This window comes from Delphinapterus leucas, chromosome 21 (genome assembly GCF_059928025.1).
Source record: "Delphinapterus leucas isolate spDelLeu-1000000601 "Yukka" chromosome 21, BTC_Dleu_Yukka2, whole genome shotgun sequence".
NCBI classification, from domain to species: domain Eukaryota; kingdom Metazoa; phylum Chordata; class Mammalia; order Artiodactyla; family Monodontidae; genus Delphinapterus; species Delphinapterus leucas.
Window position 1 is genome coordinate 33,294,363 of NC_143149.1, and position 24,884 is coordinate 33,319,246.

At 43.2% G+C, this 24,884-nt stretch overlaps 2 protein-coding genes across 9 annotated transcripts in view; one reads left to right on the forward strand and one right to left on the reverse strand.

Annotated features, from left to right (window-relative positions):
• The window catches only part of RNF170 (ring finger protein 170), a 34,273-nt gene extending 27,386 nt beyond the window's left edge, over positions 1-6,887 (reverse strand). Inside the window, exons 1-3 of one of the 4 annotated variants that reach the window (XM_089903812.1) lie at positions 4,568-6,051; positions 2,917-3,046; positions 708-851 (exon numbers count right to left, since the gene is read on the reverse strand). In XM_089903812.1, the coding sequence (XP_089759938.1) occupies positions 708-844 (137 nt within the window). In that variant the 5' untranslated portion in view covers positions 845-851; positions 2,917-3,046; positions 4,568-6,051. The other 3 variants (XM_089903810.1, XM_089903813.1, XM_089903811.1) reach the window with 3 other exon arrangements.
• Positions 6,678-24,884, forward strand: part of HOOK3 (hook microtubule tethering protein 3) — a 129,606-nt gene continuing 111,399 nt past the window's right edge. For all 5 annotated transcript variants that reach the window (XR_016391187.1, XR_016391188.1, XR_016391186.1 and 2 more), the window contains exons 1-2: positions 6,678-6,841; positions 15,453-15,538. Coding sequence is in view for 2 of the 5 variants with exons in the window: in XM_089903806.1 (XP_089759932.1) it covers positions 6,785-6,841; positions 15,453-15,538 (143 nt within the window). In the remaining 3 variants the exon portion in view is untranslated. The remainder of the gene's footprint in view (positions 6,842-15,452; positions 15,539-24,884) is intronic.

Below are 24,884 nucleotides of genomic sequence, written 5' to 3' on the forward strand. Positions count from 1 at the left end.
TTTGTCATTTCTGTTTTCAACAATATATACAAAATTTTATTTATCTCCATGTGTTAATACTTAAATTTCTAGTTTATTACCCTATCTCTGTTTATTGGTACATAGACATCTAAGACCTTTAAATAGTATTCCTGATTCTATAACAGTAATTTTTAAAAAATATTTTAATTCCTTTAATCCTCTCAACAGCCCTATGTTCTAAGTGTTTCACATTTATTAATTCACTTAATCCTACATAACAGCAAATTTAATTCTAATCTTAATCCCTCCATACTGTCCAAGATTTTTTTGTCCCAGTTTTTTTCATTTAAACACTGAAAATATATTTGCACCTATTATATCACCTATAAGTTGATGAATTCAATTATGAAAATTACATTTTAAAACTGTGATACTCCAACAGAAAATATTAACATTTTATTCAAAATATGGGTGATAAATCTAAATTTTTTTGACTAGACAGTTGATGCCGGGAAAAATACACAGTAGCATTTAGAGCCTAGTGGAAAATAAAATACCTTAGTAAATACATACAATCACTGAACTCATTATTTGCTTTTTTTTGGTTAGTTTCTGCTTTATAACAAAGTGAATCAGCTTTATTACTTGCTTTTAATATTAAGTATTAAACATTACTAGAAGCAGTCAGAAAGTCAGTGGCCCTTGGAAATACGTATTATTTAAATTCTTTTGTCCTTTAGTCTCACCTGAAAAGTGCATATACCAGGGTAGCAATCAAAGCGAAACTGACCACAACTGCCACAAGTACTTGGTCACTTACTCCTTCTATGACTGAATCATCATCCAGTTTCAAACTGTGAACTTCACCTTGATATTTGGCCATTCCAGGTCTAAAAGAAAAAGAGATAAGATGAAAATTAAAAACGACACAGTGAAAATGAAATATATTAATAAAAACGATATAAACGTAGCTGACTTCTGATATATGTATTTTTTGGTAGCACCCACTTGAGGTAGGTTGCATTAAGTACATCTCCAGTGGGGAATGCCCCATTAATGAGTTCTTTAAAATCATTAAAGAAGAAAAGACATTTCTCACGCCCAATTGCTCTTTTCTTATTCCTGAATACCAAATAAATTCTCCACATAGATCACATCCCTCTTCTCCCTCATGGCACTGAATGTGCGTCGTGGAATGTACCATGTACGGATACGGAAGGAAATATATTGTCTTCTTCTGTAAATATTCCTGTATTACCTGGCATACTGCCCTGTACACAGAAGGACCTAATAAATATATGTTTAAATAGGAGTGACTTACCTTACTTATGGTGTTAGTAATTTGAAAAGTAAAAGACATGGAGGCTATAGAACATTTATAGCTATACTGAGACTACTTGAATTAATGAAAATTCTATTGCTTGGAAAACGATTAGCCTCACTTGGAACTAAGCTCAGTTTATGGTTCAGAATTCTGGGAACTGCCTGGAATATGGAATCACCCTGAGGCTGCATTTCCTTATGAAGAGAAAAGGGAGGATATGAAACTCTCCCTCCCATACACTAAACTAGAGAAAAATGGTAATACCCAATTTCTATAGATATGAGGGGAGATGGTCCAACCACATCAGAGTCCAAATATCACAGGTTATTCCTACTTTTTTCTGATGGCAAACACTAAAGTTACTTAAAATCTTGTAAGACACCTAAAGGGAAATAAAGGCAATAAAATTCAATTAAATATACATGACTAATCATAATTAACCTGTACTTATGTAATGTCCTGCACTGAAAACAGTTTTATTCAATATCATCATTAATCAGGTGAGTTTCTGTTAAAAGGAAACTTTGAGTGTGAAAGTCTAACACCTTTGAAAAGAACCTGAACTGGCTGCTAGTAAGAAAATTACCTCTCATGGAAGAAACTTAAGCAAACAAACAGATCAAAGGTGGCTTTCATCAGCTTTACACATGGTAATGGCCTGATGTATCAGGAACTTTCTAATGACAGGTTTCAAGTATCCTTCATGAAAGCACACACCAGAAACTCAGAGAAGGAGCTCTAACCTCAGTATTTTATTCAAAAGAAGAGTCAAATGAACTGCCAAATGAAACTGAAGAAAAAAGCCTCAAGTGATCTTGGGGTGGGCCATGTAGTCAATCTAGATTTTTATGTTGTCAGGTTTCCTCTTTTTAAATTGAAGACGCTGTGGCTGTCAGAAGTCCTGTCAGTGAGAGCTACTTGCATCTGCTCTGAGATCAGCAAAATGTTATCCTGTGTGGAGAGTCCCAGCCTCCAATTACTGAATCCAGTTCGGAGGATTTTCTCCTAGCTGTACATTTAGGGAGTTCACTACTTTGTACTATTTCTTTTTTTAATGGGTTACATTTGTTTCACTACTTTGTACTATTTCTTTTCTTAATGGGTTACATTTGTTTCTATGTCCTTCCAAGTGTAATCACTGATCACGTGACTAAATTCTACTCTATACATTCTATATATATATATTCTTATATCACTGAATCACTTTGCTGTACACCTGAAACATAATACTGTAAATCAACTATAGTTCAATAAAAAAATAAAATAATCAAAATTATATGTATATATATTCTACTGTATAAAGACATACTTCTACCAATTATACCCTTCAGACGCTGCTTCATTCACATATCCAAGAGCTCAGAGATCCAGGATACTTTAAGTATTGCAGGACCATGTAATGTTATTTGCATCATTTTATAGCAAAAGTTCCCAATGTTGTTGAAATGAAGAGTTACTTTTTATTGCCACAAATTCTAGTGTCACTGAAGGAGGTGCTTGGGCTGAGAGAGGGTAGGAAGGGAGGAGACTGCTGGTAAGTCTCAGAGAGGAACAGAAAGGTCAGCTGCACTTCCCTGCCACGCGGAAATCCCAGCCCTCACATGGATAACTACTAATGGTGTCTGACCAACCTGTCGGGGCTTCAGTAGTTAACTTCCGCCAGTAGTTTTTCTTATCACAGGAGTCCAAAAAGGAACTGCAGGCGCTGCTGGCTCAAAAATGAGGTATTATGCCACCACCTCAGTTTGGAAAGAAGCCAATCTAAGAATACGGGGGATAAACAATAAAAGGAAATAAAATTTTCTACTTGAGGAGTTGACCTTATACCCCAATCCTGAAAATGAATTCCAATGTCAACCTGAACTTCAGTCCTCCAACCTCTGCTCATCTGGAACAAATCAATGCTGCTGATTTGGACCAAGGGCACAGGCTCTCAGCGCAAGCCCAAGGCCCGCGGCATGGCATGCAGGCCCCGGAGTTTACCTCCAATTCTGCTACCACAACTGGGACCCAGCTTAATCTCTTAGGACCCCTCATTTTCTGCAAAATATGAAAGCTGGATCTGAAGATTTCTTAAGTTCCCTCCACCACTACATTTCTCTGATTCAGAGCTTTCTGGAATTGAAAAAAAAAAAAAGGCAGGAAAGCTAAATAACCAAAGGTTAAAATGATTACAAGTGGGGAGCAGGCCTGGGAGAGCCAGATCCTCACCTTTCCCAGGATACAGTTCTATAGTCTGAATTCTTTTCAAGAACGTATTACTTTAGCAATAAAAATAGAAGCCAGTGTCTGCTTCCTTCCTTCAGAGATGAAAATTAGACTTCAGTGCTCAAAGATTTAAGACGTCTCTCCCCAGTACCATTCTTACAGAGCACCCTAGACCCTCCCAGTTTCCTGATGGTGCCCTCTGAAAACCTCAGTGACTGGCACAGGGAGGCGCCTGCGCTGGCTACCTCTTACCCCGCTGAGCAGCGCACAGGGGATTTTACATGTTGCAGGGGCCTTGCACTAAATGCTGCTCGCTTGAAATCCCAAAGCAAGGTTATTAAATTTATAAAACATGGCATCTAATCTATTTCATAGGGTCCTATCAAATGAAAACAAGTTAGTAGTACTCTGTTGTTAACTATTTGAGATTTACAGAAACAAAACACCATAGATCTTGGAAACGGTGTTGATAATTGATAGAAAAATTGATAATTGAGAGATGGGGGAGTGATTTCCAGCACTGGCTTTGTTATTGCTTAGCTGGCTAAGTCTTACTGAGTAGCTTAATACATTGAAGAAGCATAAGCTTTGCAGTCAGACAACTGTGTACTTGTGCAAAATCTGGGTCTCAGCTTCCTCGTGTGTAAAATACATAAAATTAAGTTGAACTATATCAAGCAACCACTTTTTTTGGCAAAAAACCCACAAAACCACTCTAGTTTTGTGGAGTTCATGATATAACAAAGGTAGAGCACTTACATATTGCTTGGTACATCATACAGGCTCTCAATTAACGGAAGCTATAATATTTTGATTACTATTATTAACAACCCTCAAGGAATCTGCAGAACCATGATAAGACGTGGCCATGCCTTCCTTACAGCTACACTAAGTAGCATCTCAAGCTCGCTTTGATCTAAGCTCTAAGTATGTATTCCCTGGGAAACTGGATAAACTTGGCACACTACGGTGAAGGACACTCCCCTGTTTACTTGAATGTGATAAACAGCTGTAGATGAGAATTAGCCTCCAACTAACTGGAGTAAGGAGACAGCTAAGACAAGTGCCACTCACCTCTCTTTGGTCTTTTCCAAAGCTTCCAGGAAAAATGAATCAAAACAACACAGACAAATAAGGGAAATATAGGAAATTCCGTAACTTCAAAGGAGAAACTCCATGTCTTTTTACCCAAACTCATGTAAAAACATGATGGCCACATGGCTTCTGCAGACAATTACACACATTCAAGAAGTTTTTAATATAATTTCCTTCATGGAGGGTAACTGGAGCTACGGAATGAAATCTCAAGAACACTGCACATCATGCACAAATGCATTGTGGGTGAGCCATCAAACCTGAGAAGGGAGGCTGAGGTCAACTGTGTCAAAGTCCTAAAAACCAGAGCAGCTGGCGTGAAGGTGCTCACCCATTACAGGCCTTCCAACAAGGCTCCACATCCAAAGACAGGTTACACGGGCATCAGGCTGACTTGATGACTTTACATGCCTAACAAGGGTAATGTTCACTTAAAGTGCCAGGGATCCTTACAGAGATAACCTAGCTTGGAATGTAGAAACTCTGGTTTGACAAAGGTCCAGAGGCACCAAACAAAGGCAGGTGAGGTACATGTTATCACTTCTAAAGGTTTCTCTGCCCTTGGTGTAGGGAATAATGTTTAAAAGACCACTGAGAAGACTTCTGGTAAGATCTTCTACATTCACACAATGAAAAATCTGTTAACTGGGACTCTGAAAAGCATCATGAAAAACTCAATGCTGTCTTGGCAGTTCTGATAGCTCAATGACAAAACCTAGTCTTAACAGGGAAAGGGGGCTCCAGGAACTGCAAACCACAGAAAGGTGTGTCCCGGTAAGTTAACTTTGTTGCACCCCACATAAAAGTTTGGCATCATCTGGTAAAGTGACGCACAACCTATAACTCAACAATCCCAGGACTCCAAGGCATATAGCTAAAGAAACTTACACGTTGGTACTAGTCTCTAGGGGTATGAATCTTATAGCATTGTTCTTAGTTAGCCCCAAACTGGAACAGCAAAATGCCCATCAACAGTAGCATGGATATACTGTTATATTCATACAGTGGAGTACTAGACAGCACTGAAAATTACCTATGGATCTACACAAACTTACTATGAATGCAAAGCTATAAAATAACACAATGATTCCACTGACAGAAGCTCAACAACAGGCAAAGAAAAGCTGTGTTGTTTAGGCATGCATACGTAGGTGGTAAAGAGATAAGGAAAAGCAAGAAAGTGAACATCATAAAAGTCAGTCTAGGGAGGGAACGATGCTCAGAAAGGAACATGAGGTGCTGGAGGAACTCCTACGGTACGGGCAGTTCTCTTTGTTTTTACCTGCCTGTTTTATTACTAATTACTCTCTAGGCATGTCCGTTGTGTGCACTTTTCTGCACATGCTGTATCGCCTAACGATTCATCGGTAACCCTGCAGAGGTTCACCCACTGGAACGGGGGCAGCTCGAGGCCGGTCCCCCTGGCCACTGCGGAAGGAAGGACAGGCCCCGGGAACCGTCGCGGTCCCCCGGGCTGGCCGGCGACGCACACCCCCCCCCCCGCGCCTCCCGGGGCTGCGAGGTCCGCGCGGCCCGAGCAGGAGCGGCGGGCTGCCCTCGGCGACCCGAGCCCGCCACGTCGGCCTCACAGCGCCGGCGCCCGGGGCCGCCCGGCTCCCCGCGGAAGGCGCCCCGCCGTCCCGCCCAGGCCGGGGCCCCGCCGGCGCTCGGCCGCGTGTACCTCTGCACCGTGGAGGACACCTCGCCAGCTCCCGGTGACCGAGGGCACAGATTGTTTCCGGGGCTGCCCGCCACCCTCGCGGGCGACCACTGGCTGCCTCCTCCGGGCCGGGCGCGCGGGCACGGCGCACGCGCACTGCCGCGCTTCCGTGAGGGCGCGGCGGGGACCAGCCGGCGGGGAGCGCGCGGGGGCGACACGCAGCGGGCGGCGGGCGCGGCCGTGCGCAGTGCTGGGCTGCTGCGGCTCGGGCCGGGCTGGGGTCTCGGCGGGAGCGGGCCTGCGGGGCTGCGGGGCTGCAGGTCCGCGGGCGGGGCGGGCGGGCGCGCGCGCGCGGTGCCGCGCGGTCCCGACGGGCCGGAGGAGGAGGGGCGCCGGTGACGCTGCGGGTGCCGCTGCCAGCTCCGGACGGAGTCGGCGGCCGGGCGGAGGACGGGCAGGCCGACCCTCGGACGCAGCCCCGGGCCGAGCCGCGGGCTTCCTGGCGAGGCAGGGCGGCCGCGAGCCCGGGCGGGAAGATGTTCAACGTGGAGTCCCTGGAGCGGGTGGAGCTGTGCGAGAGCCTCCTCACTTGGGTAGGTGGCGACGCGGTCCGGAGGCCCCCTCCCCCAGGCCGCCGTCCTGGGATCTCCCCGCGCCCCGGGCGGGCGCCGAGGGCGCCGGTGCCGTCACATCCGGGGCCCGGGGCGGGGGCCGGGACGCCGGTGCGGGCTGAGTCCACGGCGGGAGGCCCGGCCGGGTCCGAGGGAAACTCGCGGGGCCCGCGGGGCCGGGCGGAGGCCGAGGACGGGTGCGGGCGGCGCTGTCACCAGGCGGCTCCCCGCGCCTCCGGGGGGCGGGGGGGGGCACCCGAGACCCCCGGCCGACGCTGCCGCCTTTGTTGTCCCGCTCGCCGGGACAGCGCAGCCCTGGAGGGCGAGCGGCGCGGGGCGCGGGGGGAGAGGGCTTGCCGGGAGGGCGGAGGGTAGGGGAAGGACCCGCAGCCCGGCCTCCGCGATAGGAGAGGAGAAAGTGAGCGGCGTGGAGGTGCCTAGGGAAGGTGTTCGAGGTGAAAATAAGTCTGGAAGGTGTAGTGGGACTCGACATTTGGGGGGCAACGTTATGTCATTCTAATTTTAAATTATCAAATGCTTACTAAGATTCTCACATGTGCATGTAAATATGTGTTCCGTTCTAATGCCAACAGACGTGCCTTTAGCAGCCCCTTGTACAGGTGGACGTAAAACCCAAGCTTGTGTGTTTCCCTAAGTGCGGTGCCAGTTCCAGGGTTGTGCCTGTGTGTGTATCTATGGGATGAACCTGGTGCTTCTTTGGGGAGCTTTCGTTTTACTCATTGCTAAAACGTTAAATACCACTTTTAGAATGCAGCACTAATCTATTTAGGGAGGTGACTACAGCATTTGTATTAATGTGCAAGGTAAGACACAGATGCCAAACAGATTCAGTTTAGCGGTGCCTTGGGCGATAAGCTTAGATCCCTGGAGTACAGACATCACTGCCCTGTGTGGGGACATTTGGGTGGAATGCTTAGAGGGCCAGTGTCCTAGGCTGGTTGGAACAAACATAATGAAAATAGTCTGAGATTTTCACAATTTGGCTTATGTCACAAATCAAATTATGTTTTCTGAAACAGAATATGTACAAGGGTAGATAGAGCTTGATCTATTCAGTAACTTTTGTATTAGGGCATTCTTGGCATTTCAAATCGTTTGCAATAATATATAGTTAACATACAGCTTACAACTGTAATGGGTTCTGACTTAAGTGGGGAAATGGGTTCCCCTGCTGCATTTTAGAGAAGAGAAGAAACAGATAAGCTGCATAATGTGGCCAAAGTTTGACTAGGTAGGGGAGAGATAAAGGAAAGAATTACCACATTCTTTGATACTGTGGAAGGAATGGATTTGGCAGAGGTTGTAAACAGAAGATTGAGGATCTGAAGATATGCATTTTTGAGTCTGTACCTCCTTCAGTGCTAGAAAAAAAAGGCAAGAGGGCAAAGATGAGGAAACATTGAATCTGAAGTAGGGTTACATTGTTTAAAGTCTAGAAAGACAAGTCACGGAAACAAAGAGGTGTGTTTGAAGGGCATCTGCCAGAAGGTGGTGGTCAGTGCAGTTATTTGGGTGAGAAATGCTAATAAAAATACAGAGGAAGAATCACAGAGAGAAGTTTGAAGGGGTACTAACAGAAGCACACTATGGCCACATCTATTTAAAATCTGGTAAAATGTTAAGAAAATAGAGATAATCCAGGTTATCAGCTATAGACAGAGGTCAAGGAGTCTGGCTTTGTAGAAGAAAAGGCTTTTTGAAATTTCACTGGAAGGCTCATCCAGGAAAATTTCTGGGGAAGAGATTATCAATGACAAAACTGGAGGGCAGAGTCCAAACAAAGGTGTACAATTCTAAAATTTGGAAACATTTTAAAACGTTGTACATTGAAATGTTTCAAAATAAAGTTGAGGTTAAACGCTGGGTTTGTTCTTTTAGTTATAAAAAGCAGAATATCCCCTGTGCTCAGAACACAGGGGCGCCCCGCAAGGCCCCGGGTCCGCGAGGCCCCGAGTGAGTCCGCGAGGCCCCGGCCTGGCGCGCGCAGGACCTCGTGCCCAGAGGTTCCGACGCCCCACGAACCGTCCAACACCCCGATGCCAACGGTTGCCTCAGCGCCGTAAGCTTCGCGTCTACAGACTTCGGGGCCGCCCAGAAGCCAAAGCCCGTCGAAGGTCTGACCCCGCTGACCCGCGAGCATGGGCAGCTACCTGAGCATGTACCTGGGCACGGCCAAGGCCACGCAGCCAGCCCACGACCGGAAGCGCCGGTCCCCATGGTTCCCATGGACCGGGCCCGCCTGCGGCACCTGCCTCCCGATGGGCCGGGCCGGGCGCCCAATCCTGTGCTACCGCTGCCGCCGCCAGGATCGCGGGCTCTGGTTCCTCAGCAGGCGGCCGCTCCCCGCCGCCCTACGCAGCTGGAAGTACTACCCGGTCCACGGGTCCTCGGTGCCCCAGGGCTGGAGGCGCCTTCCCAGCGGGCTGCCCCTCCGCACCTCCTCGGGGCTGGGGTTTTCCGGCCATGGCAACGGTTTCACGATGAGGTCCCAGTGGAACGCCCGCCTCTCCTGCCACACAGGAGATAGAGTCTGGTGGACATCCGTACCGCCCCCGTTGAAAGCCTAAGCAACTTGTCCCTGTGTCCGCCCAGCCAGGAGTCCCTGGACCCCTGTGCCAAGGAGACCGCGCTGAGGGCCCTTAGCCGATGCGAGGAAGGACAAAGGCGGCTCGACAGGCCTCTCAGGTCTGAGAGCCCCGAGCCCAGGCTGTCAGCCTTCCGGCCTGTGATGAGGAATGGAGTGGTCCCTGTCTTTGTGCCCAGGCCGGGGCCTCTGAGAAGAAGCATCTGCTCCGGGTGCAAGTGCCTCCGAGAAGAGGACACTGAGCCCCGGCCTGACAGCAGCCCTGCCTGAGCCTTCCCTGCCTGCCGTCCACCCTGCTGTGAGGGCCCCCCCCGCCCAGGGCACAGTCACAGAGCCTCGCTGGAGAGATGGGGGCGGATCAGCACTCCCGGGCCTGGGCCTCCTGCAGCCTGCCGTACCCCTTGAGTCCTGAGAGCCAAGGCCACCTCCTCCTGACACTCAAACCCACATTTCTTTTACCCAGCTGACCCCTGCCCTACCCCTGCCTGAGTCACTGGCACGGACCGCCAGGCCAGCTCCCTCCACTCCAGCCAGGAGCTGCCAAGCCCCAGAGCCACCTCTCCTACCTGCAGAGCCCGCCCCGAGGAAGCACCGCTGACGTCCAGGCCTGCACTCTCTCCTGCCCACCCACCCTTGCTGCCTTTGCCCCTGAGAAGACCCTTCTCGGAGGACCCTTCTCAGGAAGGTGTGCTTCTCCCCTATTGCCCACTTCATACGGTTTAAAGGTTGTTCTTATTTTAAATAATACTAAAATAGCTTCATTATCCTAAAAAGTTTCTCAGAATACTACTTCCATCCAAATCACTGTGCAAGAATACATGCTTTTTAATACTTAAAAAAGAAAAGCAGAATAAATGTTCATGTGGAACGTGTCTGTGGTAGCTGAAAATGTGCATTCACTCTAGTAGCTCCCCTCATAGCTGAAGGCCAGATGAATGCTGAACACAATTCCAAAACCAAAAGTAAGGGGGGAAAATGTATCCTATACATTCCTAAGAGAGGACCCCCATTTAGAATAATTTGTTTTGCATAAAGTTCTAGCCAACTTGGTTGTGCAGTTTCTTTGCACACAGCCGGTGAGAAGGTAACTGCCACATTCAGCAAAATGCAGGCAGCTGTCAGTGACAGAGAAGACCGGAGAGGTGAAGGTTCAGCCTGGGCAGTCTTTGAGCTGACAGCCTTTTATACATCAAGAGCCTCCACATTCAGTTACCGAAGATCATAATTATGATCCTGAATATCAAATAAAAGTTTATTTTCACTACGCAGCATTTAGTTTGAGATCAGAGGTATATAGTACATATTAGAAGTTCTTCCACCAGAAATGGTTAAAATAACAACTCAGGCACTTAGAGGGATGCCTATTAGCCACCTATGCAGAATTCATTTCTGTGGAACATCTCAGTGTCCCAAATGCTGGATAAATTGCTATTGTATCAGAAAGGTTACTAGCCCAAGAACCAAATGTTCCCCATTTTTGTTGAAAGAGGAATGCTTGTTAAGAGACAAAGTATCATCCTACCAAGGGAAAATGGTTTAAGCTTAAATTCCGAATCAAAGTTTATGCAGTAAGAAAGTTCAGCAGGATGTGCTGGAAAGTTTCCACTCTTAACCTCTCTCCCCACCCTCTGAGTCAAAATGTACTCTTACCTTTAGGAAAAATCTGCCCTAGGGCTTCCCTGGTGGCGCAGTGGTCGAGAGTTAGCCTGCCGATGCAGGGGACACAGGTTCGTGCCCCGGTCCGGGAAGATCCCACGTGCCGCAGAGCGGCTGGGCCCGTGAGCCATGGCTGCTGAGCCTCCGGACGCAAAAATCTGCCCTACCTCTTACACCTGTCAAGCCTAATTTCTTGAATGGTACGTGGAAAGATTGCTCTTTCCTAGGTTTAAGAGACTGAAAAACCAGAAAGAATCTGGAATGCTGCCAACTAATGGCAAGAAGCTAAGCGGAGCAAGAATCATGACCACACAGGTTCAGTACATTTCTTCTGGGAAACCCAGCAACATTAACATATTCTTGTAACTTTCATATTTAGCAGCCTGTAAAATGGCATGTTGGCGTTTACAGTTGGGGAGAGTATAATTTTTGGGGTGGTATCTCCCCCATTCCATTCTCTCTGTCCTTCCTAACTCTTAGGTCCTCTAATGGAGGAATAAAGGAATCAGATATACAAAAGCATGTATATTTTTTAAAGCTTTAATTTTTTTTTTCAACTGAGGGCCAATATGACATGTTAGTTAAGAGTATAGGTTCTGAAATTTGACCACCTGGGTTCAAATCCTGACTTTGCTTCCTACTAACTGTGGGTAGCTTTGGACAAGAAACTTCACCTATGTTTTGATTGCATTCAATTTAACACTAAGAAATGTTTCCTATGCATTAGTATTGATCAGCATAATTGGAGGGCTCGTTAAAATGCTGACTGCTAGGCCCCAGTTCCTGAGTCTGTCTGTAATTCAGTAGGGCTGAGCTAGGGCCTGATAGTCTTCATGTCTAACAGGTTTCTAGGTGGCGCTATTAGTGGCCTGAGGCCCACACTTTGAGAACCACTGCTCCAGAGCAAGGTTTGTTAACCTTAGCATTACTGACATTCTGGGCTGGATCATTTTTGTTCTGGGCACTGCTCTGTCATCCTGGTCTCTACCTACTAGATGCCAATAGCACCCACTTAGTTGTTACAACTGAAAATGTCTCATAGGGAGCAAAATTGCCCCTGGTTGAGAATCACTACTCTAGAGATAGTAATTCCAGATGATCTCATGCATTACCCTTCTCATGCTTTTGTGGGGGAAGGTGAGGTGGAAGTTGGATGGTGTTAATAGAGCTCCTTGGAATTAAAAGAGAGGTTATGACCCTTCCAGCAGCGTGTCACGCCCTAATGTGGTTAAGTGCAATTATCTTTAAATTTTACTCTACTTATTGGGCTTCCCTGGTGGCGCAGTGGTTGAGAATCCGCCTGCCAATGCAGGGGACACGGGTTCGAGCCCTGGTCCGGAAAGATCCCACATGCCGTGGAGCAGCTAAGCCCATGCGCCACACAACTCCTGAGCCCACACTCTAGAGCCTGTGAGCCACAACTACTGAGCCTGTGCTGTAGAGCCCATGAGCCACAACTACTGAGCCTGCACTCTGGAGCCTGCATGCTACAACTACTGAAGCCTGCACGCCTAGAGCCCATGCTCCGCAACAAGAGAAGCCACCGCAGTGAGAAGCCCGCGCGCCGCAACAGAGTAGCCCCTGCGTGCAGCAGCGAAGACCCAAACACAGCCAAAAATAAATAAATTAAGTACATTAAAAAAAAAATTTTTTTTTACTGCTGTCCTGAAACACCCTGTAGATTTTAACTCAGAATTTATGAGAACTGGTAGGTGAGAGATTTTTTAAAAAATTAAAATACACATACCATAAAGTTCTTTTAAAAGTGCACAATTCAGTGCTTTGTAGTATGATCGCAGGTTGTGCAGCCATCACCACTGTCTAATTCCAAGAACATTTTTATCGCCTCAAAAGGAAACTCCATAGAGAGAGTTTCTCTGGGATCTGCTTTACCTTTATCTCAAAGCAGAGGTGGACATCCTCTAGCCTTCATGAGCGACTATTTACCTCAAGAGCCAATTCAGAGAAAATAATTGTTTGGAAGCCACATTTAAAAAATCAAAATGAAAATAGTTTTAAGTCCCAAGAGAGAAACAGATGGAGTCTTACAAGTAAATTACTTGCATTATTGAATTACCTGCTTTATTGAGCTTTTCCTTATGCTTGGCCAGAGGCAGTTTTCTGATCTTTCATCCTTTACATTTGGTAGTGGGTTTGGATCAGAACCCTTTGGATCAGAGTGTTCCAAATGCCAAACCAGTGCCCCGCCACATAGCATTATTTGATGAACTTGTTAAAAATAGACTCCCAGTCTTCTTCAACTTCCCACATGATTCGGGTGTAGACCCAGGTCTGGGAACTACTGCTTAAGACTTTTACAAATACATAATGTCCATTTATTTTCTCTTTAAGCAACACACCCCTCCATAAGGTATTTTTCCCAATTTCTAGATTGAAAAGCTGACATGAAATGAGGTAGAGTGGCATATCCAAGGTCACACAGCCAGCAGATTAGGAGCAAAGCTGGGGATGGAGTTAGTTTACATGCAGAGCGTGTTCAGTGAGGGCTGTTCTGGGCCAGGTTGGTGATCAAGAGATGAGTGAGGTGTGGCCCTCACCTGTGGTCTTTTTCATTCTAAGCCTACAAGAAAGAGATGAATTCAGCAACTGTAAAACGAAAGTGGGTGCTTATTTCTTTTCAAACTACATTGTTATTGACGAGGCGACTGGAGAGAGTGTGGAGTGAAATTCAGTATCATTTCCTACAGATGATGTTTATTTGGTCCATTTATCCAGTTACTAATGATATATTGAACCTCTGCATGTATAAGGTTAGTGTCAGGGGCTAGCCTGCAAGGGCCCTCTTTTCATTACCTCTCCCAAGTAGACACCTAAGTAGAAACCACCTGCTATGTGATCTTTAAGGCCATTTCCTTAGTTTCCACCGCCATAACCATCTCAACCCACAAGACTGTCAAAAATATGAAGAAGCTGCTGACAGCACTTGTTAATAGTTCTTTTTTTAAAGATTTGATAGATGACACGGCACAGAGAAGTGGACGCTCACCAACTGTTAGTAAATTGCTACAGCACTTGTTCAGGGCAGTTTGGCAATATTTATCAAAAACCTTAAAACGTTCATACACTTTGATCCAGCAAATTTACCTCTAGGAATATACCCCTGTAAGTAAAAATGTATTGAAGGCAGATGGTCCCCTGACCATTATTTGCCGGGTTTCCATTGTCATTACCTAGTTTGACCTCATGTGTTAACATACAAACCTATTAACATAGGTCTCCCTGCCTATTCCCTGCAAGCCTTTCTTCATACTGCAGCTGCTGTGATCCTTATACGATGCAGATCTCATGGCCTCACCCTCCTGCTTAGAATCCTTTGCTTTCTCTCCTTGCTCTGAGGATGAAGTCCTAACGTGACTTGAGAGGTTTTGCACAACGATGCTTCCTTCTTTAACCCTGTCTTTCCCCATTCTACTCTCTTCCCTGTTTTATCTCTTCTTCTGATTCCCATACTCCTCCATTTTACAACCTATAAACTGCAGAGCATGGCTTGTGTCTATCTATTCTCAGTGATTTATTGCCTTCTAAGTCCTGGTTGTGCTACTGAGTAGAATCATTGCTGGCTCAGCTGTATTATTATCTTGCTCAGAAATAATTTCTACTAATTCTCAGCTATGTTACGTTAGTTCTGATTCATAATACATTGAAAATCAAAATGAACTGAATATCTAATCTAACTGTGTGATTTCTACATCTGTATAAAGATATTTTGGTTCTGAGTAAAAGAAATCTCAGCTTGGCCAGGCACAAAGAAGAAATGCATCTCACATAATAGGAGGCCTCAAGATTTTTAGTTTAGTGGCTCACTTTTGGCCTCAAGGACCCCGTTCTTTCTGTTCCTCTTCTCTGCCATCCACTGCGTTGGCCTCATCCTAACGGTCAACAAGATGACTGCTCGTGGCAATTGAAGCAACCAGCATGTTTATTCACACCAAGGGGAGGTTGGCTTTTCTTTCCCGGAAGCCCAAGTAAGCCTCTGTTTGCATCTGTTTGGTCCAAATTGTCTTTGCCTGTGCACCCATGAGCCAGTCACTGGCAGAGGGGATGACGGTACCGTGACTTTCTTAGATGGTTATCTGTGAGGAGGGTGAATGCGGGGAAGCCGCCCAGTGTCCACCACCTTCTCTCTTTTACCAAAAGGAAAAAATTGCAATAGCAAGCTGCGGGAAACTTCCCGTGAGGGAAAACATTTCACAGTGTTCTGCTTTTTAAAACGTATTCAACTCCCAAGATGAGGTAGAAGAAGTCTAAGAATTCTTCTATATGGTTAACCATGGAATCTTTTTTTCCTTTTTTTTAATTTCCTTTTTCCAGATCCAGACATTTAATGTGGATGCACCATGCCAGACCGTGGAAGATTTAACGAATGGGGTTGTGATGGCCCAGGTTCTCCAAAAGATGTAAGAATAAATTGCTTTATCTTTTTGTATCTTATTATACCTGGCTATTTATTAGATTGAAAACATGGACAAAAAAATAAAGTGCTCGCATGAAACACGTGTTGCACGGAGACCGAGAACTGAGCAGCACAGGTGGTTCCGGCAGCCTGTTCTTGTTTAGGCACAGATGGACCGGCTGCAGGGGTAGTTAGGGCTGCAATTGCTGCAGCACTCCAACGGTTTCAGCAGAATTCTTTCTTCCTGTGGTTTTCAGTGTAAGCTTGGCAGACATTTTCCTGTTAGCGTCCAGATTTTGCCATCATAGAAGGATCTGAGAGGTTTACTCTGTCTTTAGGGCTCTGCTCAGACGTTGTCTTACCAGCGAGGCCCTCCCTGCCCACCCCTAGAAAATAAGCGATAGCCATGCCCTGTGCTCCGTTTCCCTTTTAACCTTCCGTATGCTTCTCAGAAGTAGGTAACACCATATCGTATACCATGTATTTTGCTTGCTTACTTGTTACCTGCTGCTTCCCCCCACACCCGTCTGCAGACAGACAGACACACACACACACACACACACACACACACACACACAGTGTAAGCTCCACCTAGAGGCAGGGTGAAAACATAATAGTTGTAAAATTGATATTGTATGGCTGTCTTCAACTTTTGACCTAGGAATTTTTCAAATAGAGGATTACCTGTGAATTTAAGATGTCAGTAAGTTTGATGTGATTTGGGGGATACTTCTGTCTTTTGAAGCCCTGAGCCCTTGTCAGCCTGAGACACTAAAGAATTTACATGGGACTTCCTGAGATTTCCTGCAGCTCTATTGAGAATCCGTATCATCGCTAAAGGATTCTTGCCGTTGCTCCCCTTGCAGTGAGCTGTGTAGAGCTGCCCGTCTGGAAGCTTCTCAAATGCCTGCATTTCAGAGAATCTACCTGCCTTTCACACTGGCAGTTCATGTTTGAAAACTATAGCTTGCTGTACCTTTCTTCTGCACCTTACATCTCTCCAGACATACAGGCATGCAGACTTTCTGGCAGAGCTCAAGAAGGCTCGCTTGAAACTGACCAGCCCGGGTTCTAGCACAGAGAAGAGCGGTCCTGTGATTTTCGTGGACACTTTTGAGTGGTGCCCTAATAACGTTTAGCTTTTGAATCGTCTAGAGCAGCGGTCCCTAGCCGTTTTGGCACCAGGGACCAGTTTCGTGGAAGACAGTTTTACCATGGATGGTGGGGGAGTGGTGATTCAGGCGGTAACGCGAGTGATGTGGGGGATGGTTCAGGCGGTAATGCGAGTGATGGGGAGGTTGGTTCCGGCCATAACGCGGGTGATGGGGAGGTTGGTTCCGGCGGTAATGCGAGCGATGGGGCTGATGGTTCAGGCAGTAATGCGGGTGATGGGGAGTGATGGGGAGCGGCAGATGCAGCTTTGCTCACTCGCTTGCCACTCACCTCCTGCTGGTAGCGGTCCACGGCCTGGGGGTTGGGGACCCCTGGTCTAGAGAGTTTCAGTGCGTTCTTAATAAAAATTATTTGTGGGCAAGTGGGCCTAGCTACGTGAGCTTTCCAGGTATGTGTCATTAAATGAATTTTTTGCTTGTTAGTTTGGGTAGGATTTCTATTGTAGAAACCAGAAGAAAGACTGTATGAATATATTATTTTACCAGATCAGGATCATAACATGCATTATGCTCTGCAGAGTGGTTATTTCTCATTTACGAAAGTCTTGTGGGCGTATTTCTCATCAATATTTAGTTTTTTACATTTTTTTCCCAAAACGCATTCCTTTTTTCCTTTTGTTGTGGTATAATGTAGACCGAAAAGCATACTAAAAGAAGTGATTACTTTGTGTGTAGTATGTGTATATTGTATGTATATGCACACATGTATACACACGTCCATGTAACCACCACCCAGACTGAACTATATAACATTTTGAGCCCCCAAATGGTCCCCCTCATGCCCCTCCCTAATCAATACCCCTTGCCTCAAAGATAGCCATGGTTCTGATTTCTACACCATCATTCTTATAAGTGGAATCATACAGTTTATACTCTTTTGTGTTTGACTTCTTTCACTCAACATGTCTGTGTGATTCATTCATGTTGTTTTATATTGTCTATTTAAATAATTGTATAACAGCTTCACAGAAGCTTCCTCCTTTGTCAGTTTGATGTTTATTGAACGGCTACTCTGCATCCAGCACTGGTGATGCGAGGATGAGCCACAGTCCACAGGGTAATTGTGTTCAGAGAGTTTATAACCTGGGGAAAAAACAGATGTTAAATGACCAAGGAAACAAAACTGCTAGTATAACAAGCGCTACAGAGAAATTGTGAAAATTTCTAAGTTAGCAGTTGTCTCCCCAGGGCTAGCATTCAGAAGAGTCCAAACCAGAGATATCAATTTGGGTGTTTCTTAATTGAAGCCATGAGTGTGGATTAAATCACTCAGGGAAGAGTATAGGGTAAGAAGAAAACAGTGTGTAGCCTGAGCCTTGAAGAACTCTGACATTTGGTTGTTGGTTAGAACATCTACCAGCAGAGGGACCAGAGAGGCACAGGGAAAGCCAGTAGAGTGTGGATGCTGAGAGAAATAGCAGATCTCTTCATTTAAGCCCATAAATGGGCTTACAGTATGTTTTATTTTTTGAGGGAGAGGGTGTGGCTTCTTTCATGCAACATAAAATTTTGAGATTTATTCATGTTGTTGCCTGTCTTAATATAGTCTATGCATATTCCATTGTATGGATATACCACAATCCATCCATCCGTCGGCTGCTGAGGAACTCCTGGGTTATTGTAGTTTGGGGCTGTTAGAAATAGAGCTGCTGTGAACATCAGTGTCTACATCTTTGTATGGACACATGCTGCCATTTCTCTGGGGTGAAGTTCCAACTAGGGGTGAAATGGCTGCAACATGTGGCAGGTGTAAGTTTAATATTTAAGAAACTACCAAACTGCTTCCAAAGCGGATGTACCATTTATGTTTTTACAAGCAGCGTGTCAGTGTTCCAATTGCACCATGGCCTCACCAGCACTTGCTGGGGTTGCTCTTTTTAATTATAACCATTCTAGTGGCCGTCTAGTGGTGCTCGTTGTAGATTTTATTTGTATTTCTATAATGACTAGTGATGTTGGGAATCTTTTCTTGTATTTCTTGTATTTATATACATTTACTGTATATATATATATATATATATATATATATATATGCATACATATATATATCTTCTTTGGTGAATTGTTTGCTGTAATCTTTTTTTGTTTGTTTTTAATTTCTGGGTGTGCAAGCCCAGTGCCCCACCATGACTCTGGGATCTGGGACATCCCTGGGACTATGGGGCCCTCTGAGGGGCGGCTGGCCAGACCGTGTCCACACGCTGGTGGCCACACGCTCACGTCCGCACACTTCCCCACCCGCGGGCACTGGGTCAAGCCAATGAGGCACAGGTGGGGTTAGGAGTTTGTGGCCACACCTGCCTTTGAATCTTGGCTGTCCCTTAATAGATGCTTGACCTTGGGCCCATAACCTTCCTGTACCTCAGTTCTCTTATCTGTAAGTTGGGGAAACTACCTATATGTTTAGAGTACCTGGAGCATAGTGAGCTTACAAGAAATTTTAGCTGTTGGTATTATTTCAGTTAGCTAAAGGCATCATTATACACTGTTAACAGTGTATTCTTTCATTTATCAATATAGGAATTTTGAAAATGTTTATGTTTACTTACATTTTATTGAAGTATACTTGATTTACAATGTGTTAATTTCTGCTGTACAGCAAAGTGATTCATTTATACATATATATTCTTTTTCATATTCTTTTCCATTATGGTTTATCACAGGATATTGACTATCATTCCTTGTGCTATACAGTAGGCCCTTGTTGTTTATATACATAGTAGTTTGTCTCTGCTAATATCAATCTCCTAATTTATCCCCCCCTCACCTCCTTTCCCCTTTGGTAACCATAAATTTGTTTTCTACGTCTATGAGTCTGTTTCTTTTTTGTAAATAAGTTCATTTGTATCATATTTTAGATTCCACTTATAAGTGACATCATATGGTATTTGTCTTTCTCTGTCTGACTTAATTCACTTAGTATGACAGTCTCTATGTCCATCCGTGTTACTGCAAATGACATCATTTCATTCTTTCTTATGGCTGAATAATATCCCATTGTATGTATGTGCCACATCATCTTTATCCATTCATCTGTTGATGGACACTTAGGTTGCTTTCATGTCTTGGCTATTGTGAATAGTGCTGCTGTGAGCATTGGAGTGCATGTATCTTTTCCAATTAGAGTTTTCTACAGATGCATGCCCAGGAGTAGGATTGCTGGATCGTATGGTAGTTCTATTGATATTTTTAGAATACTGTTCTCTATGGTGGCTGCACCAGCTTATACCAACAGTGTAGGAGAGTTCCCTTTCTCCACAACCTCTCCTGTTTGCTGTAATCTTTTGCCTATTATTTATTTATTTTTATTAGAATATAGTTGCTTTACAATATTATGTTAGTTTATACTGTACAGCAAAGTAAATCAGCTGTATGTATCTATATGTATACATATATCCCCTCTCTTTTGGATTTCCTTCTCATTTAGGTCACCACAGAGCACTGAATAGAGTTCCCTGTGCTATACAGTAGGTTCTCATTAGTTATCTGTTTTATACATAGTATCAGTAGTGTATATATGTCAATCCCAGTCTACCAGTTCATCCCACCGCCCCCCTTTCCCCCTTGGTATCCAAACATACATCTGTGTCTCTATTTCTGCTTTGTAAATAAGATCCTCTATACCAATTTTTTCAGATTCCACATATATGTTTTGATATATGATATTTGTTTTTCTCTTTCTGACTTACTTCACTCTGTATGACAGTCTCTAGGTCCATCCATGTCTCTACAAAAGACCCAATTTTGTTCCTTTTTATGGCTGAGTAATATTCTATTATATTTATATATCACATCTTCTTTATCCATTCCTCTGTTGATGGACATTTAGGTTGTTTCCATGTCCTGGCTGTTGTAAACAGTGCTGCAGTGAACATTGAGTGCATGTGTCTTTTTGAATAATGGTTTTCTTTGGATATATGCCCAGTAGTGGGATTGCTGGGTCACATGGTAGTTCTATTCTTAGTTTTTTAAGGAATCTCCATACTGTTCTCCACAGTGGCTGTATCAATTTACATTGCCACCAACAATGCATGAGGGTTCCCTTTTCTCCACAACCTCTCCATCGTTTACTGTTTGTAGATTTTTTGATGATGGCCATTCTGAGGTGTGAGGTGATACCTCATTGTAGTTCTGATTTTGCATTTCTCTAATAATTAGTGATGTTGAGCAACTTCTCATGTGTTTGTTGGCCATCTGTATATCTTCTTTGGAGAAATGTCTATTTAGGCTTTCTGCCCATTTTTGGATTGGGTTGTTTGTGTTTTTGATATTTAGCTGCATGAGCTGTTTGTATATTTTGGAGATTAATCCTTTGTCAGTTGCTTCAGATGCAAATATTTTCTCCCATTCTGAGTGTTGTCTTTTCGTCTTGTTTATGGTTTCCTTTGCTGTGCAAAACATTTTAAGTTTAATTAGGTCCCATTTGTTTATTTCTGTTTTTATTCTCATTACTCTAGGAGGTGGGTCAAAAAACATCTTGCTGTGATACGTGTCAAAGAGTGTTCTGCTTATGTTTTCCTCTAAGAGTTTTATAGTGTCTGGCCTTACATTTAGGTCTTTAATCCATTTTGAGTTTATTTTTGTGTATGGTGTTACGGGGTGTTCTAATTTCATTCTTTTACATGTAGCTGTCCAGTTTTCCCAGCACCACTTATTGAAGAGGCTGTCTTTGCTCCGTTGTATATTCTGGCCTCCTTTGTCATAGATTAGGTGACCATACGTGTGTGGGTTTTTCTCTGGGCTTTCTATCCTGTTCCATTGATCTATATTTTGTTTTTGTGCCAGTACCATACTATCTTGATTACTCTAGCTTTGTAGTATAGTCTGAAGTCAGGGAGCCAGATTCTTCCAGCTCCATTTTTGTCTCTCAAGATTGCTTTTGCTATTCGAGGTCTTTTGTGTTTCCATACGAATTGTAAAATTTTTTGTTCTAGTTCTGTGAACAATGCCATTGGTAATTTGATAGGGATTGCATTGAATATGTAGATTGCTTTGGGTAGTATAGTCATTTTCACAATATTGATTCTTCCAATCCAAGAACATGGTATATCTCTCCATCCGTTTGTGTCATCTCTGATTTCTTTCATCAGTATCTTATAGTTTTCTGCGTACAGGTCTTTTGCCTCGTTAGATAGGTTTATTCCTAGGTATTTTATTCTTTTTGTTGCAGTGGTAAATGGGATTGTTTCCTTAATTTCTTTTTCTCATCTTTCATTGTTAGTGTATCGGAATACAAGAGATTACCGTATATTAATTTTGTATCCTGCAACTTTACTAAATTCATTGATTAGTTCTAGTAGTTTTCTGGTGGCATCTTTAGGATTTTCTATGTATAGTATCATGTGATCCACAAACAGTGACAGTTTTACTTCTTTGCCAATTTGGATTCCTTTTATTTCTTTTTCTTCTCTGATTGCCATGGCTAAGACTTCCAAAGCTATGTTAAATAATAGTGGCAAGCGTGGGCACCCTTGTCTTATTCCTGATCTTAGTGGAAATGGTTTCAGTTTTTCACCATTGAGGATGATATTGGCTGTGGGTTTGTTGTATATGGACTTTATTATGTTGAGGTAGGTTCCCTCTATGTCCACTTTCTGGAGAGTTTTTATCATAAATGGGTGCTGAATTTTGTCGAAAGCTTTTTCTGCATGATTGTATGGTTTTTATTCTTCAACTTGTTAATATGGTGTATCACATTGATTGATTTGCGTATATTGAAGAATCCGTGCATCCCTGGGGTAAATCCCACTTGATCATGGTGTATGATCTTTTTAATGTGTTGTTGGATTCTGTTTGCTAGTATTTTGTTGAGGATATTTGCGCCTATGTTCATCAGTGATATTAGCCTGTAATTTTCTTTTTTTGTGATATCTTTGTCTGGTTTTGGTATCAGGGTGATGGTGGCCTCGTAGAATGAGTTTGGGAATGTTCCTCCCTTTGTAATTTTTTGGAAGAGTTTGAGAAGGATCTGTGTTAGGTGTTCTCTAAATATTTGATAGAATTCACCTGTGAAGCCATCTGGTCCTGGAATTTTGCTTGTTGGAAAATTTTTAATCACAGTTTCAATTTCATTATTTGTGGTTGGTCTGTTCATATTTTCTAATTCTTCCTGGTTCAGTCTTGGAAGCTTGTACTTTTCTAAGAATTTGTCCATTTCTTCCAGTTTGTCCATTTTATTGGCATATAGTTGCTTGTAGTAGTCTCATGATCCTTTGTATTTCTGCGGTGTCAGTTATAACTTCTCCTTTTTCACTTCTAATTTTATTGATTTGAGTCCTCTACCTTTTTTTCTTGATGAGTCTGGCTAAAGGTTTATCAATTTTGTTTATCTTCTCAAAGAACCAGCTTTTAGTTTTATTGATCTTTGTTAGTGTTTTTTTGTTTCTCTTTCATTTATTTCTGCTCTGATCTTTATGATTTCTTTCCTTCTACTGACTTTGGGTTTTGTTTGTTCTTCTTTCTCTGGTTCCTTTAGGTGTAAGATTAGATTGTTTTTTTGAGATTTTTCTTGTTTCTTGAGGTGAGATTGAATTACTATAAACTTCCCTCTTAGAACTGCTTTTGTTGCATCCCGTAGGTTTTGGGTCATTGTGTTTTCATTGTCATTTGTTTCTAGTTAGTTTCTTATTTCTTCTTTGATTTCTTCAGTGATTTCTTGGTTATTTAGTAGCATATTGTTTAGCCTCCATGTGTTTGTGTTTTGTACAGTTTTTTTCCTGTAATTGATTTCTAATCTCATAATGTTGTCGGAAAAAATGCTTGATACGATTTCAGTTTTCTTAAATTTACCGAGGCTTGGTTTGTGACCCAAGATGTGCTCTATCCTGGAAAATGTTCTGTGTGCAGTTGAGAAGAAAGTGTATTCTGCTGGTTTCGGATGGAATGTCCTATAGATATTAATTAAGTCTATTGGTCTAATGTGTCGTTTAAGGCTTGTGTTTCCTTATTAATTTTCTGTCTGGATGATCTATCTGTTGGTGTAAGTGGGGTGTTAAAGTCCCCCACTATTACTGTGTTACTTTCGATTTCCCCTTTTATGGCTATTAGCATTTGCCTTATGTATTGAGGTGCTCCTCTGTTGGGTGTATAAATGTTTACAATTGTTATATCTTCTTCTTGGATTGATCCCTTGATCATTATGTAGTGTCCTTCGTTGTGTTTTGTGGGTTTTTCCTATTTTTTAATGGAATTGTTTTCATCTTATTAAATTTAGAGTTCTTTATATATTCTAAATACAAGTTCTTTCTCAGATGTATGTTTTAAAATATTTTCTCCCAGCCTGTGGCTTCCCTTTTTATTTTCTTAATAGTGTCTTTGCAGAGCAAATATTTTTAAAGTTTTAATTATTAAATACTTATTATTTAATATATTTTTTTCAGTTCACATGTTTTTTTTTTTTTAATTGTATTAAGAAACCTTTACCAAACTCAGGGTCTCTAAGATTTTCTCCTCTGTTTTCCTCCAGAAGTATTATAGTTTTAATGCTTATATTTAGGTCTATGACGCATTCTCAGTTACTACTTTTTGTGTATGATATAAGGGTCTCTTTTTTTTTTTTGCACTATTTATTGCAAAGATTCCTTTCCCATATTTTCAGGATTTTGATTATGTTGAACTGTCTAATGACTGGACAGACAACGTCCATGGATGATTAGATTCTTGTTCATTGAAGTAATTTTTAATAATAGATCAGGCACTGAAAACACTTAAGATGTAGTTTATCCTTTTACATCTATATATCAACAAATACAAAATGAAAACATTTTCTTGAGGGGGCCCTTAAGTTTTTAGGGAGCTGTGACTCTTAATATTATCAAAACTCAAATTTATAGAATTTTCTTTCCTATTTTCTACTTCTTGGTTTGAAGAAAATTAACATTAGCCTTTGTAAAGATTTTTACAAAGCAGCACCCACTTTGGAGAGCACAGCATGTTCTATGTGAGACAACAAGAACTTGAATTGACTGTTTATGCTGTAAAACCTGTGATTCTTGGTGAACCTATGGTACACCTGCCAGAGAACAATCACTGCTTTGCACTGATCAATTTCGGGCCTGAAAGAATCCTCTTCTCCCGTAACAGCACTGCCTCTGCAGGCTTCTAAGTAAGGCTGTTTCTTCTTCATGTACCACTTGGCTCAGCATGGTGCCTCCTCAGTGCTGCTTCCAGACCGTTCCC